This window comes from Oncorhynchus gorbuscha, linkage group LG06 (genome assembly GCF_021184085.1).
Source record: "Oncorhynchus gorbuscha isolate QuinsamMale2020 ecotype Even-year linkage group LG06, OgorEven_v1.0, whole genome shotgun sequence".
In the NCBI taxonomy this organism is placed as follows: Eukaryota; Metazoa; Chordata; class Actinopteri; order Salmoniformes; family Salmonidae; genus Oncorhynchus; species Oncorhynchus gorbuscha.
Window position 1 is genome coordinate 24,391,650 of NC_060178.1, and position 16,329 is coordinate 24,407,978.

The following is a 16,329-nucleotide window of genomic DNA, read 5'->3' on the forward strand; positions in this document are numbered from 1 at the left end:
ATCTTTTGTCTTGCCCATTCGCCCTCTGAATGGCACACACTCTATGTCTCAATTGTCTCAAGGCTTAAACATCCTTCTTTAACCCGTCTCCTCCCCTTCTTCTGCACTGATTGAAGTGTATTAAACAAGTGACATCAATAAGGGATCATAGCTTTCACCTGTATTAACCTGGTCAGTCTGTCATGGAAAGAGCAGGTATTCCTAATGGTTTGTACACTCAGTGTAGGTCAATCGGGTTTAGGCATGAGCTTCTGTTGTAAGTGCAATATTTTAAAAAGCACAATTACATTTAACATTTATGCTATGAATGAGGGTATTGTACTACACATCTGTAGAAATGGAGTTCCTATGAAAGAAAAGGCTTTACTCTCTGGAAGTCCATCTTCCTTCACCAAGGAGAGGAATGCTCTAACTTCCTGCTCCAGCTTCTGGTGACAAGCTTCAGCTGACTGCCAGGGAGGAGGAGGGAGAGGGAGAAAGAACAGAAAGAACAGTTTGCGCTGTTCTGTGAAGGGATTAGTACACAGCATTGTACAAGATCTTCAGTTTCTTTGCAATTTCTCTCATAGAATAGCCTTAATTTCTCAGAACAAGAATAGACTGACGAGTTTCAGAAGTAAGTTCTTTGTTTCTGGACATTTTGAGCCTGTAATCAAACCCACAAATGCTGATGCTCCAGATACTCAGCTAGTCTGAAGAAGGACAGTTTATTGCTTCTTTAATCAGGACAACAGTTTTCAGCTGTGCTAACATACATTGCTTTTCTTTCAAAAACAAGGACATTTCTAAGTGACCCCAAACTGTAGTAGTGTAGTGTAAGTGAACCATGACTTTTAAGGATCTTAAAATTCCCTGTTACATGTAAAAGAATAAGAGAGAATACACAGATCTATTGCAGAAGGAGGACATTCAGGGGGATGGGGAAGGTTGAGATGAACATTCAGGGGGATGGGGAAGGTTGAGTAGAACATTCAGGGGGATGGGGAAGGTTGAGTAGAACATTCAGGGGGATGGGGAAGGTTGAGTAGAACATTCAGGGGGATGGGGAAGGTTGAGGAGAACATTCAGGGGGATGGGGAAGGTTGAGTAGAACATTCAGGGGGATGGGGAAGGTTGAGTAGAACATTCAGGGGGATGGGGAAGGTTGAGTAGAACATTCAGGGGGATGGGGAAGGTTGAGGAGAACATTCAGGGGGATGGGGAAGGTTGAGGAGAACATTCAGGGGGATGGGGAAGGTTGAGGAGAGATACCAGATGAAGGTAAAGAGGTTGTCGACTGGTATGTCACCTGTAGTGATTCTGTCAGCTCTCCCACACTCATGACTTCTTCCTCGTCCTCCTCGCTGCCCTGCAACTGAGAGCAGTAGTGTGTGCTGTAGGCAGTGTATTCCTCCATAGCGTCCAGCCACACTCATCTGAGCTGCATGATGTACTGCACTGTACTGTGCTGCTTCATGTTCTGCTCTTAGGCTAATAACTGGGCTCTCACATGACTCATGACAGGAAGCAAATGAGAAGTTATGAGAATAGCGTTGTTTGTTGCGTGTGTGTGTGTGTGTAGAAAGAGAGTGTGTGTAGGTTTGTTCAAATGTAGGCTATGTTCATCAACTGGTTGGTATTTTTTTAACAGAAAACAGTATGTTTTTGTTTGAACAAAAAAGGATGTTCCTTTGCTTCTGTTTTTTCATACTTACAAAAGCTATGAAAAACAAACCACATCTCAATTTTATTGTTGTCATTCACGGAGTACTCTTTGAAATGATGCACTTGAGGGTGAAAAAGCAGCTGTCTCTGACTTTAATCTAAAAAATAAATAGTAAAACACAATGTGTCCAGTAGAGGCTGCTGAGGGGAGGATGGCTTATAATACTGGCTGGAATTGAGCCAATGGATTGGTGTCAACCACACGGAAGCCACATCTTTGATATGTAGGATGCCATTCCATTGACTCCACTCCAGCTATTATTATGAGCAGTCCTCCCCAGCAGCCTCTACTAAATTTGTCGTAATCTACACTACTATTCCAGTAAATACAGCCCCAATGTTCAATCTGATGAGAGAAAAATCATGGCCTACCAAACAGTGGGCTTGGGCTAGAGGCTTACAGCCTTGTCTTTGGACATTGGCAGCTCCAACCTTAGGAGGCAGAGAGAAAGAAACACACTAGGTATAATAATCTAGTGTGGGTCTAGGGCAGGGCTTCTCAAATTCTGTTTGTCAATAGGGTTTTGAGAAGGTCCGGTCATACACACATCCAAGGTGGCAAAGGTCTGGATGGATATTGTCATTTATTGGCGTAGTAAAGAATCCCCACCTCGCAAACCATGTGTCCCCAAACTATTCACACCCCTTTCGTTGGCGGAGAGAACATTTAGCAGTTTTACTTTTTTTTCTGCAATTCCACATGTGTTGCTATATCTTATGTGTGTTTATAGGATACCAGGGTTCCCAAAAAATATAATGCAACATTTATTCAATTTATTCGACAGTATTGACCGCATTCTGGGTCTAGATCTGGCCTGCAGTCAGCCTATTGATTATGGTGGATCTAGGGTGTCCTTAATTTTTATTTATTTATTTATTTAACCTTTATTTAACAAGGCAAGTGAGTTAAGAACAAATTATTCTTTATGATGATGACCTACCAAAAGGCAATAGACCTCCTGCGGGGATGGGGGCTGGGATTGAAAATGTCAAAAATGTAATTAAAATAACATAAATATAGGGCTAAACACACATCACGACAAGAGAGACAACACTACATAAAGAGAGACCTAAGACAACAACATAGCAAAGCAGCAACACATGGCAACACTGCATGGTAGCAACACAACATGACAACAACATTGTAGCAACACAACATGGTAGCAGCACAAAACATGGTACAAACATTATTGGGCACAGACAACAGCACAAAGGGCAAGAAGGTAGCGACAACAATACATCACGGAAAGCAGCCACAACTGTCAGTAAGAGTGTCCATGATTGAGTCTTTGAATGAAGAGTTTGAGATTAAACTGTCCAGTTTGAGTGTTTGTTGCAGCTCGTTCCAGTCGCTAGCTGCAGCGAACTGAAAAGAGGAGCGACCCAGGGATGTGTGTGCTTTGGGGACCTTTATCAGAATGTGACTGGCAGAACAGGTGTTGTATGTGGAGGATGAGGGCTGCAGTAGATATCTCAGAGGCATAAGAGGGTTTAATAAATAAGCATTAACCAGTGGGTCTTGTGACAAGTATACAGACATGACCAGTTTACAGAGGGATATAGTGCAGTGATGTGTCCTATAAGAAGCATCGGCAAATCTGATGGCCGAATGGTGAAGAACATATAGCTGCTCGAGAGCACCCTTACCTGCCGACCTATAAACGATGTCTCTACTAGGCTTGCCTAGCAAGTTCAAATCCCAGAGCTGACAAGGTACACATCTGTTGTTCTGCCCCTGAACAGGCAGTTAACACACTGTTCCTAGGCTGTCATTGAAAATAATAATTTGCTCTTAACTGACTTGCCTAGTTAAATAAAGGTAAAATAAAAAAAATACAAATCTAGCATGAGTAGGATGCTCATCTGAATCAGGGTTAGTTTGGCAGCTGGGGTGAAAGAGGAACGATTACGATAGAGGAAACCAAGTCTAGAGTTAACTTTAGCCTGCAGCTTTTATGTGTGCTGAGAGAAGAACAGTGTACCGTCTAGCCACCCTCCCAAGTACTTGTATGAGGTGACTACCTCAAGCTCTAAACCCTCAGAGGTAGTAATCACACCTATGGGGACAGGGCATTCTTCTTACCAAACCACATGACCTTTGTTTTGGAGGTATTCAGAACAAGGTTAAGGTTAGAGAAAGCTTTTGGACACTAAGAAAGCTTTGTTGTAGAGCATTTAACACAAAATCCAGGGAGGAGCCAGCTGAGTGTAAGACTGTATCATCTGCATATAAATGGATGAGAGAGCTTCCTACTGACTGAGCTCTGTTGTTTATGTAAATTGAGAAAGCGTGGGGCCCAGGATTGAGCCTTGGAGTACTCCCTTGGTGACAGATAGTGGCTGAGACAGCAGACTTTCTGACTTTATACACTGCTCTTTGAGAGAGGTAGTTAGCAAACCAGGCAAAAGACCCCTCAGAGACAACAACATTCCTTAACCGGCCCACAAGAATTTAATGGTCTACCGTATCAAAAGCTTTGGCCAAGTCAATAAAAATAGCAGCACAATGTTGCTTAGAATCAAGGACCATGGTGACATCATTGAGGACCTTTAAGGTTGCAGTGACACATCCATAACCTGAACGGAAACCAGATTGCATACCAGAGAGAATACTATAGACATCAAGAAAGCCAGTCAGTTGATTATTGACAAGTTTTTCCAACACTTTTGATAAGCAGGGCAAAATAGAAATAAGCCTAAAACTGATAGGATCAGCTTGACCTCCACCTTTAAATAAAGGACAAACCATAGCTGCCTTCCAAGCAATGGGAACCCACTTTCTGAAAATTGCCTTCCAGGATCGGCTTAATCTCTGTGTCGTTGGTGCACAAATCAGAGAAAAGGAGTCATCATACAGAACACTACACTAGAACATGGATGTTAAAACAAACAGCATGTAGCTTCTAAGCAACCCGTCTCACACACACCCTGTCATTCATTGATTCTGAGCCGATCTTTACCATTCTTGTTCTTGGTGTTGGCTCTAGCACAATTGTTTAGCAGTTTCAGGGCACATAGCTTTTGACCATGTTAGGCAGAACAGTGCAGTAGGGTAATACCCAAGGGATCACAGCAGTCAATGTCTGGAGGCTTTTTCCTGTTAAGTTAAGCTAAAACAAAAGTGACAAATAGAGCATGTTGGGTAAAAATAAAAAATCATGAAGGATAAATGTTTGTAATCATACACTGAGAGAAAAGTTATTCTTTCCAAGTAGGTAAAGTAACAGATATTGTGTGAAACTAAACTTTGCTCACCAGCTGTGACAGGGTCTCCTTCTCTCACTGCCCCCAAAAGCTCTTCTTGTAGTTCTTCTCCATCCTCTCCGTCGCTGAATGGATTTATTGGGAAACCTTTCATCTTCACTTTTCAATGCCTAATTAGCTTTGAATTGTAATTGTTTACACATATTCAGATGGGGTTATCTTTCTAAAATGTGTATAGTATGCCAAGTTATTTAGCTACATGTATTTCCCACCATAGCATGGAGAAAGTCAAGAGGAAGCAGTGTGAGTTGGACATGCGTGATGGAGATTACAGGCTACAAAGGCATTATGACGACCAACCAATGTTTAAGGGTACATCAAGTATGATCCAAAACAAACTTTTGGATCGTTTTTATGAAGTGTACAGAGAAGCTATAGCTAAGGAAGTGTCTGAGACTTCTTTTGCGTCTATACAGGCAGACGAGACAACTGACGTCTCCTGTAAATCACAGATGGTAATAGTGCTGAGCTACATGTTACCAGACAACAGTGTGTGTGAGAGGTTTATGGAGTTTGTAGAGGTGAAGGACAAAACTGGTGTTGGCCTCTCCAACACCATCAAACAAGTCCTAGCGCCACTGAATGTCAAGGAGAAACTGATTGCACAAACCTATGACGGGGCAGCGGTGATGAGTGGTAATGTACGTGGTATCCAAACGCTACTGAAGGAGACTTACCCAAACAGGCAATTTGTGCACTGTTGCGCACACCAACTGAATCTAACACTTCAACAACTTTGTGCAGGGAGAGTGGCGTGCTTAAAGTTGGTTTTTGCAGACCTATTCTCCTTTACCACATTTTTCACGGGCCCACCCAAAAGATTCTCCGCTCTCGCAGAATCAACGAAACAGACAGGCTCCCAGGCCACCGGGTACACGATGGAACTTCAAAAGCAGAGCCATCATTGCTGTGTGGGCGGACCATGAGGCACTGGCCCAGTGCATGGAGGACATCTGCACACAGCCTGGATGGGATGAGATCACCATCAGCGAGGCTTGTGACCTGTCCATGAAACTCAAGGGTCCCACATTTCTGTAACTGCCCGAGTTATTTTCCTTTGTCATACCAGAGGTGAATGTTTTGTACAACATAATGCAGAAACAAGCCATTGATGCAGCAGGAATCTCCAGAGCAATCAACAACCTCAAGGTGAAAATTCACGAGCAAACTAATGCACTGGCCAAAGGACATTGATGCTACTGAACCAAGTCGGAACTCCAGTGTGCTACCAAGCTAGGGCCTGTGGGCAACCAGGAAAAGATGAAAACGGAGCTGTCCACACTACCGGCATCCTGAGCTGCACACTGGAAAGACAGCACCTTCTTTATTGAAATCGCTCTACAAGAATAACCTGCAGGAAGCCTTGTCTGAGACAGTCTCTCTTCTCAAAATCATCATCACCACTCCGATGACAACCGCGGAGTCAGAGAGAAACTTTTCCACCCTTAAAAGGATAAAAACCTTCACATGCAACTCCATGGGCCAGAAAAGGCTAATTGCGTTGGTCGTGCTGTCAATCCAGCATGACTTCATTCAGAGAATGACAGACTTTGAAGACAAAGTAATTGAGAAGTTTGCCCACAAGAAGGAACGCCATCCCAACTTCCTGTTCAGCAATGGTGAGTCCATAAATATGTCTAGTATACTGCCTTATAAGTGATGTAATATGCCAGGGAGATATGTATACTGTAGCTAAGAAAGTAATACTAACGGTATGTTGTGGAGTAAGCAGTTAGAAGCCTGTGTCTCCCCCTAAGAATGTGGTCCCTTTCCCTCTTAGAACTTATCCTACTGTTCTATAGCCTGTTTTAGAGAAATGTCATCATTGAATTGTAACAGGTTTCAATGCCTGCTTAACTTCCCCCATTGTAAGAGCTTTCATTGTCTGCTTATGTGCCCCTGTTAATTTAGCCTACTGTTCGGACTTTGTGTAAAGAGAAAATACTGTAAGATTGCAAGGAAGAAGCCACTGCTCAAAAACCACCATAAAAAAAGTCAGACTACTGTTTGCAACTGCACATGGGGACAAAGGTTGTACTTTTTGGAGAAATGTCCTCTGGTCTGATGAATCAAAAATAGAACTGTTTGGCCATAATGACAATTGTTATGTTTGGAGGAAAAAGGGGGCTGAAAAAAAAGCTGAAAATGCCATTATTGTTTGTTACGAAATAAATATTTCACAGCTCATACAATGATTCTCTACACTATACTTTATTGTTTTGTCACGTAAACTGTGTCACATATACTCCCTCTCTGGCCTCTAGGTTACCAGGCTACTGATTATTACGCACACCTGTCACCATCATCACGCGCACCAGCGCTTCATGACACTCACCTGGACTCCATCACCTCCTTGATTACCTTCCCTATATGTGTCACTCCCCTTGGTTCTTTCCTCAGGTGTTATTGACTCTGTCTCATGACACTCACCTGGACTCCATCACCTCCTTGATTACCTTCCCTATACGCGTCACTCCCCTTGGGTGTTTCCTCAGGTGTTATTGACTCTGTTCTATGTTAGTGGGTTGTTCTTGTTCTGTTTATTTATTAACCACTTGCATCCTGACTGTCACCTCACCAAAGAGAAGCATCAGGGAGTTTTTTGTATTGGTGACGTTCTGCTGCCGGAGCAACTGAGGATACCTCAGACGGCTCATCAGGCTTTCATGCCTCACCCGGTACCTCGGTGTCAAGACTTGGTTGGCGGGTCAATCATCTGTTGCCAACTCTACTGTTAGGGTTCGTTCCTTTCGTCCTTGTCGATCATTGGTGAAATTAGCATTATGACAATATTTAATTAAATAATTACAAAACCTTTAATGCAATTGCAGACAGAAGTTGACCATCAGGGTCATAGCACGCATGTTTCTGAGTAAGTTCTGCATCAAACAAAGTCTCCAGTTTTGTTACACCCTTAGTCTATCCTGGTGATGTCACTACCTCCCCTACGTCATTACCTTTTTACTCCTGAGACCAAAACCCTGTATAAACAATGGCTTTTAGTGTCATCTTAAACTTAGCAGTAAACATCCACTCCCCAAAGCTGATTTATTGTGGAATGTTTAGACTAGTCTTCTCTCTACTCTCCTACAGAGCTCCTTCTTCACAGTCACATTCTCAGAGGGGCCCTTTTATAAGAGAGAGATAACTAAAAAAAAACTAGTGGAATACTAAACCTCTACAATGAATACATATTGTTAATCTGTAGTCTACAACCCTATTAATATGAGGGGTCTTTACAACCCCTCCCCTTCTATTAATACAACATAAGAATAATCAATTATTCTAATAAATCAACAATTTTGGTACAACCCTTTTCATGACCCCTAGGTGAACCCGACAATACCTCAGCAAGTTCGTCAGGCTTTCATGCCTTAGCTAGCTCGTCAGGTTCTCAAGACTTGGTGGGCTCGGGAGGCTCCCATGCCACAGCTGGCTTGCCAGGCAGCTCGTCAGGTTCCCACGCTTCAGCAGAGGTGACCAGTCCGCTCCTGATCCCAGGGATCGTCTCTTTTGTCTGCATCCTGTGTCTGGAACAACGCATCAGGGAGCGGTTACTGTGTCATGTATACTCCCTCTCCGGCCTCTAGGTTACCAGGCTGCTGACTATTATGCACACATGTCACGCGCACCAGCGCTGCATGACACTCACCTGGACTCCATCACCTCCTTGATTACCTTCCCTATATTTGTCACTCCACTTGGTTCTTTCCTCAGGTGTTATTGACTCTGTTCCATGTCAGTGCGTTGTTCTTGGTTTATGTTCTGTTGATTTATTAAACACTCACTCCCTTTACTTAATTCCCGACTCTCAGCGCATTCTTTACAAACTGAAATTAAGCTAACTATTGGAACTTTAGCAACCAGGAAATGGCAGAGCGATTTCTGCATAGTGCATCTTTAAGTAGATGTAAACCAATGCATGATGCCAAAGATTATGGATATACTGACAAGATACATCTCTCTGCCCTAACAATGGGAGTCATTGTCCACAAAGCAGCACAGCGGGCTGTCTTGCTCCTGCCTATCCATTCTTTGTATTGGTGGATACATCTAATTATTGTAATCCTCTTTTGAATATTCGATGAGGGTTGTCGACGTCAACCGACTGTATTCAATGGAGAGACGCTATGCTACTCGTCTCACAACATGAATACGCTTAGCAATCTCTTAAGCATTACAAAACGTCTATTAGATCAAATAAACCGCACATAGCAAATAAGCCATACAATTTTTTGGTTACCAAATTCAACTCATTGACCTCCATACAAAAACTCCTTGCTTGGTGGGCGAAACAACGCCACCTGCTGGAGGGAGACAGATTCTCCGCCAAGTTGGGTCTCTCCCTTTTTCTTCCTCTCTGATAATGCTCACCCCACGCAGCGTTGCAGTCATACTTGCAGCTCATTTTGGGTTTCAGTTACGAGATGAAAACACCTGCTGCCACTAAAATCCAGAGTCCAATTCCTGAAGGGGAGATATGAAAAACGGCCTTCACCCAGATATTTAACTTCTACTGTTTGTATCTCATCATAGATTTAGTGGACAAAATCAAACTACCTAGCTAGGCTTTCATTACCCTTGTTTTAGTAAATAAAATCCAAAGGGGTTGCCAAGGGAATCTTTTTCAGTTGGCTACAATAATTCTTAACATTGTAGCTTGGTAAAGGTAGTTTATATTTCATCTATTTTACCAGGAACATTGATGTTTATTTCAAAATGTTTCGTCCATCCTCATGAAATTGCATTTAAATGAATAGGCCTACAGAAAATGTATTTGAATTCTCGTTCTGGTGATTTAATTCTAGTTCTTCTCATTCTACTAGTTCAATGGGTGCAACTGTAGATCATGACATCACAACTCAGAATATTTCATAAGATAGCTATGTTTATTGCAGAATGTTGAAGGTGTTCAGTATGTTTTCAGGAACAAATTAAATAAGTTGATCATTCCTGGCGATGTGCTGTCATTAACCTGGAATGTAGAGAAGAGATGAAATGAACATCTGAACAAAATGTCACACTTATTCCGAGACACATTCTAACAAATGACAGAGAAATCAAATTGTTATATACCAGAATAATTCTGCTCATTTGGATGTTCACCCATTGGCATATTACTGGGCTCTCTGCAGTGTTCTGTTGTCCCTTGCTGGTGGCCTGCATGGGCCCTCACATTGAAGGTGGATGACATTGCATTTACAGTTTCACTGTGGGGACCATACATGTGGACAGAATCATAGGCAAAACCCTGGGGCTGCATGGATGATGGAGTAGGGCAAAGATAAGAGGCAACACCGTGAGTTGGGCTGTTGATCAGTGCATAGTGTGGAAGGACCACATCAGGGGCAGTCTGGCAGCAGCGATGGTCTGAGGGTTTGACTGGCATGTAGGCACCACTCATGGGGCAGAGGGTTTGAAACAAGTTGGCACCACACATACGTATGTGATGGGAGCTGAACCGGGGCCCAAAGTCCTGGTGCATTGGCAAGTTGGCCTGGTCAGGGAGGTAGCCTTGCTCTTGCCCACAGCCAATCACAGTCCTAGATCCTCCTGGGCAAGCCACAGCTGTTGGCATCCCGGCCATAAACTCAGGGCGTGCCAGGTGGCAAGGTCTCCAGCTGCTACCACATGCTCCAGGTCTAACATACTGGCACTCCGGCATGGCCGCAGTAGGCGCTGTGTTACATGGCCTTTGTGAATCTACAGGGATGATAATAAGAGATGTGTTAGGAGGGTGTCACACAATATTAATTTTAACTTCAAGAAAATAAATTACATTTACATTTACATTTAAGTCATTTAGCAGAAGCTCTTATCCAGAGCGACTTACAAATTGGATAACAACATGAAGTGATGAACTACAATTGAAACATTAGGGTCGGTATGATATTTAAAAAAAGAGCATTCTATATGATCCTTTCACAGCTATCTGCTATTCAACTGACCTGCTTCTCTGGACCAGCTGTGAATGAACTGGGGTTGTTGTGGTTGAACATACATCTGTGTCACTCCCATAATGCTTTGAGAGACCAATGGAATCATATATGGTGTTCTTCTGCTCTCCTCATTCACATGAAATGCTAGTGCATTCTGACCAGTGCACTGATGCATGTGGGCAACTGGGGCCTGGGTGAGTGGCAATGAAGGGGGTCTTGTTTCCTCCTGGGCCAAAAATGGGGGATTAAGCAGAGTGGCTGTTGTTTCCTGTGGAGCTGGTACAGATGCGTTTGGTAAACTGGGTGGCACAATAGGAGGGTACATTGATCGGGTACATTGATCCTCTGCCTTGGAGGTCTTTGTTTCCTCTGGTTGTGAGATGGCTGGGCACATCACACTGGGGACTGTAATGGCTTGTGGCTTTGAGATAGATGGTGGGCTAAGCAATGGGAGTGCTCCACTTTCTTGAGCAATGGAAATCGTCGGGAGCACCAAACGGAGTGCATTAGCCTCCTGTCCAGCTGAAATCGGAGGATACACTAAACTAGAAGCTCTTATTTCTTCTGCTGCTGAAACACCTGGTGGCATGAAGGTGGGTGGGCCCATAACATTGAAGCCTGTCATCTCATCTGACACCTTGGGTAAAATACCAAAGTTCACCCCATTCATTTGATCCACTATCATTTCATTCATGTAGGGGTTGTAGGCATTTGCATCAGGTAATGCTTTATTTACATCCATGTGCTTGTAGAAAGAATTGTCTCCAGGTAAAAGTGGATTCCAACCAGGTTGGATTACGGCAGCCTTATTTCCACCACCAAAAAGCGGAGGGTCCTCAGTCACCACTAAGGGCGTGACCAATTTGGTGGCTGGCTGATCTTTGACCATTTGTGATGGGGCTATAGGCGGGGTCAAACAGGGTGTGCAGTCAGACTGGGCGTTGCCCGGTGCACCAGTGGCAGCACCACCAGCTGCTGCTCGAGCATTCCTCATTTTCTTACTGACTGATGAGTCTCTCTGAAACACTATGGTCTCTGGGACATTGTCTGACTGCACCACAATCATGTACTCACAGGGCACAGAAGGTGTCCTGATCAGAACAGCATTGGATATGAGATCGATTTCACTCAGTGGGACCCTCTCGAAGAGAGCTGACTCGGTTCGCCGGGTCTGGTCTGAAGCAGCAGAGTTGATACCACAGTCAGCCGTCATGCAGTCGGTGCTGGACTTCCTGCGGAAGACGACTACATCATCGGTCTGCTCTGCTGAGATGGGGTGAGGGGACACGTTAGAGATCCAGGGCTGCTCAGCACCCTGCTCCTCCACTCCTGGAATACTGGAAAGGGTTGGGAAAATCCCGACTGGAGGGTGAACTCCACATGGTTGGACATAAGGACCACCAGAAGAGGCTGCTGTGGCACTTTCATTCTGAACTGCCAGTGGAGCAATCACAGTTCCAATGCCATGACTTGGTAACTTAGGCACTATAAAATTAAAACAAATATGATTGACTTGTCAGGTGTTCAATTGTAATTTCTTAAAAATCCTGATTTGTAACAGAAACATTAATTAATGTATTTATTACAGTACTCTTCAGGTAAATGTTTTGGTGCCTGGGCATGGCTTTATCATTATGGACTATTATCTAGTTAGGCCTACCTTTAGTTGTATTGAATTCTCTCACGAGGGCTTTGATAGCAAGAGTTGGATTTTCTGTACACAACATAGCAAGAAAATATGTTACTTCAGTTTTCGCAACAGATTTCATCCTATGTTGAAAAAAACGAATGCTATTCTCCACAAACATGTATACCTGTCCTGAAGCGCAAGAGCTCAGCGAAGTACAACTGAGCAAACTGTGAGATGTAATCTGGCCGCCTTTTCACTACAGCCCGACTGAGGCCTTCCAAAAGCGTCCTCAAACCCGGAGGCACGTTGACTTTGGCGGGATAGCTGTAGGACATCTCGGCTTCAATGGAGCATCACCTCATAGAGAGAATTCTCCTGATGGGAAATTCTATATCAATTAAATCAATCAAATGCATCTGCCTATATTAACGTATATAAAGAACCCGTCAGCTTCAGATACTTTTTATGTAGGTTGACTGTGTTTCACCTTTTGTCTGAAAAGTAAATGAACTTACTCTGCGAAGAAACTGTCCTCTTTTCAACTCCCGTATTACAAACGCAAAACAATATGATGTCAAATTACTTTACCAATAGAGGTAACAATATAATAAAACGGCAAAACGAATTTCGAAATAAGCAGTTCGTCATAATAACGGGCGTGGTCCACATTGGAAAGGCATTATTATGCGTCAGCTTTAGATCACAATGCATGGCATCTGAATTTGCCTCCGCCTCCTCCATATGGTGGCCAACTAATCAAAGAAAGTCCTTTTTTCATCATATGGGCATAAATTAAACCACAAGACCGATGTTATCGGCATTACAATATACTGAACAAATATATAAACGCAATATGCAAAAATTTCAAAATTTTTACTGAGTTACAGTTCATAATATAATAAATTAATTAGGCCCTAATATATGGATTCCACATGACTGGACAGGCAGGGGCAGGTCTGGGAGGGCATAGGCCCACCCACTGGAGAGCCAGGCCCAGCCAATCAGAATGTTTTTTTTTTTACCCACAAAAAGGTTTTATTACAGACAGAAATACTCCTCCGAAAATATCTGGGATTTTTTATTTCAGCTCATGAAACCTGGGACCAACACTTTACATGTTGCATTCATATTTTTGTTCAGTGTAGAAACAGCTCATTTGAAATGCTGGATTAATTGACAGTCCTTTATTGAACAGTTTGTAGATCTCTTTAGACACCACACAGGACCACCCTGTTACAATTGCACTATCTCCACATCATCCTCTACAACCCCACAACAAAGTGGATAGAGCACATTTCTAAGACAGAAATGTCCCATTTCTTTTGTTGGTATACATATAATGACATTTAACTCATATCATTACATGTCATTATAAGATACTTTGCTCTTACAGCTGTGGACTTACGTTATACCAGCACTTTATGGCCACACTCAGTAGTCAACACTTTTACATCACACCAAATCTTACATCCCTTTACACAATCACAGGAGAAGATGGGAGGTCACTGACGGACTTCAGTGTAGACGTAAAAAAAAAAAAGTGTTCATACCCATCCTTGAACATGAAAAAAGAGTCCCACTTTAAATGAAACAGCATATTGAAGCTTTCACAAGCCATTTACCCTAAGGCCTATCTATGTAGATTCTTCAGAACTCTTTCATGAGAATATGCCATTTACCCTAAGGCCTATCTATGTAGATTCTTCAGAACTCTTTCATGAGAATATGCCATTTACCCTAAGGCCTATCTATGTAGATTCTTCAGAACTCTTTCATGAGAATATGCCATTTACCCTAAGGCCTATCTATGTAGATTCTTCAGAACTCTTTCATGAGAATATGCCATTTACCCTAAGGCCTATCTATGTAGATTCTTCAGAACTCTTTCATGAGAATATGACCCTAAGGCCTATCTATGTAGATTCTTCAGAACTCTTTCATGAGAATATGCCATTTACCCTAAGGCCTATCTATGTAGATTCTTCAGAACTCTTTCATGAGAATATGCCATTTACCCTAAGGCCTATCTATGTAGATTCTTCAGAACTCTTTCATGAGAATATGCCATTTACCCTAAGGCCTATCTATGTAGATTCTTCAGAACTCTTTCATGAGAATATGCCATTTACCCTAAGGCCTATCTATGTAGATTCTTCAGAACTCTTTCATGAGAATATGCCATTTACCCTAAGGCCTATCTATGTAGATTCTTCAGAACTCTTTCATGAGAATATGCCATTTACCCTAAGGCCTATCTAGAATATGCCATTTATAAGGCCTATCTATGTAGATTCTTCAGAACTCTTTCATGAGAATATGCCATTTACCCTAAGGCCTATCTATGTAGATTCTTCAGAACTCTTTCATGAGAATATGCCATTTACCCTAAGGCCTATCTATGTAGATTCTTCAGAACTCTTTCATGAGAATATGCCATTTACCCTAAGGCCTATCTATGTAGATTCTTCAGAACTCTTTCATGAGAATATGCCATTTACCCTAAGGCCTATCTATGTAGATTCTTCAGAACTCTTTCATGAGAATATGCCATTTACCCTAAGGCCTATCTATGTAGATTCTTCAGAACTCTTTCATGAGAATATGCCATTTACCCTAAGGCCTATCTCTTCAGAACTCTTTCATGAGAATAGATTTACCCTTATCTATGTAGATTCTTCAGAACTCTTTCATGAGAATATGCCATTTACCCTAAGGCCTATCTATGAGATTCTTCAGAACTCTTTCATGAGAATATGCCATTTACCCTAAGGCCTATCTATGTAGATTCTTCAGAACTCTTTCATGAGAATATGCCATTTACCCTAAGGCCTATCTATGTAGATTCTTCAGAACTCTTTCATGAGAATATGCCATTTACCCTAAGGCCTATCTATGTAGATTCTTCAGAACTCTTTCATGAGAATATGCCATTTACCCTAAGGCCTATCTATGTAGATTCTTCAGAACTCTTTCATGAGAACCCTATATCTATGCTTCATTTTCATGAGAATATGCCATTTACCCTAAGGCCTATCTATGTAGATTCTTCAGAACTCTTTCATGAGAATATGCCATTTACCCTAAGGCCTATCTATGTAGATTCTTCAGAACTCTTTCATGAGAATATGCCATTTACCCTAAGATCTATGTAGATTCTTCAGAACTCTTTCATGAGAATATGCCATTTACCCTAAGGCCTATCTATGTAGATTCTTCAGAACTCTTTCATGAGAATATGCCATTTACCCTAAGGCCTATCTATGTAGATTCTTCAGAACTCTTTCATGAGAATATGCCATTTTATATGAAGGGTGGAGAAGAGTTATTCTTAATTTAGCACACACAAGATGTAAAGACTGTTTATATCACCCTTCATGTAGTATGAATTAAATACCGTTTAAATCACCCTTCACATGATTGGGGAGTCCCATTAGGCGGCACACAATTGGCCCGGCATCGTCCGGGATTGGCCGTCATTGTAAATAAGAATTTGTTCTTAACTTACATGCCTAGTTAAATAAAGGTAAAATAACAAAATGAATGTAATGTGAATTAAATACCGTTTAAATCACACTTCATGTAGTATGAATTAAAGACTGTTTATATCACCCTTAATGTAGTATGAATTTGCTAATGAAAGATTTGTGCTATGTAGTGCTTGTACAAGTAGTTAAGCATTTGTTATTCATTTGAAGCGGGACCAAAAAAGATGTAAACGAAGTTTGTGACAGCTAATCAAACTTCGATTGTAAAATGAGCACTCCTCTTGCTTGCTTTTTATTGCTTAGAGAC

At 42.1% G+C, this 16,329-nt stretch overlaps 1 protein-coding gene across 2 annotated transcripts; it reads right to left on the reverse strand.

Annotated features, from left to right (window-relative positions):
• Positions 1 to 9,850: 9,850 nt before the first annotated feature.
• LOC124037740 lies at positions 9,851 to 13,602 on the reverse strand. 2 transcript variants are annotated; one of them, XM_046352752.1, is made up of 6 exons: positions 13,053 to 13,602; positions 12,722 to 12,912; positions 12,568 to 12,621; positions 10,917 to 12,392; positions 10,045 to 10,671; positions 9,851 to 9,943 (listed from the first exon to the last, which is right to left on the reverse strand). In XM_046352752.1, exons 2-6 carry the CDS (start codon positions 12,870 to 12,872, stop codon positions 9,939 to 9,941), a joined length of 2,313 nt encoding a protein of 770 aa, XP_046208708.1. In that variant the 5' UTR covers positions 12,873 to 12,912; positions 13,053 to 13,602; the 3' UTR covers positions 9,851 to 9,938. The 2 variants fall into 2 exon arrangements, with proteins under 2 accessions (XP_046208708.1, XP_046208709.1); XM_046352753.1 differs by lacking the exon at positions 13,053 to 13,602 and having other exon boundaries at positions 12,722 to 13,003.
• Between the last annotated feature and the right edge of the window lie 2,727 nt (positions 13,603 to 16,329).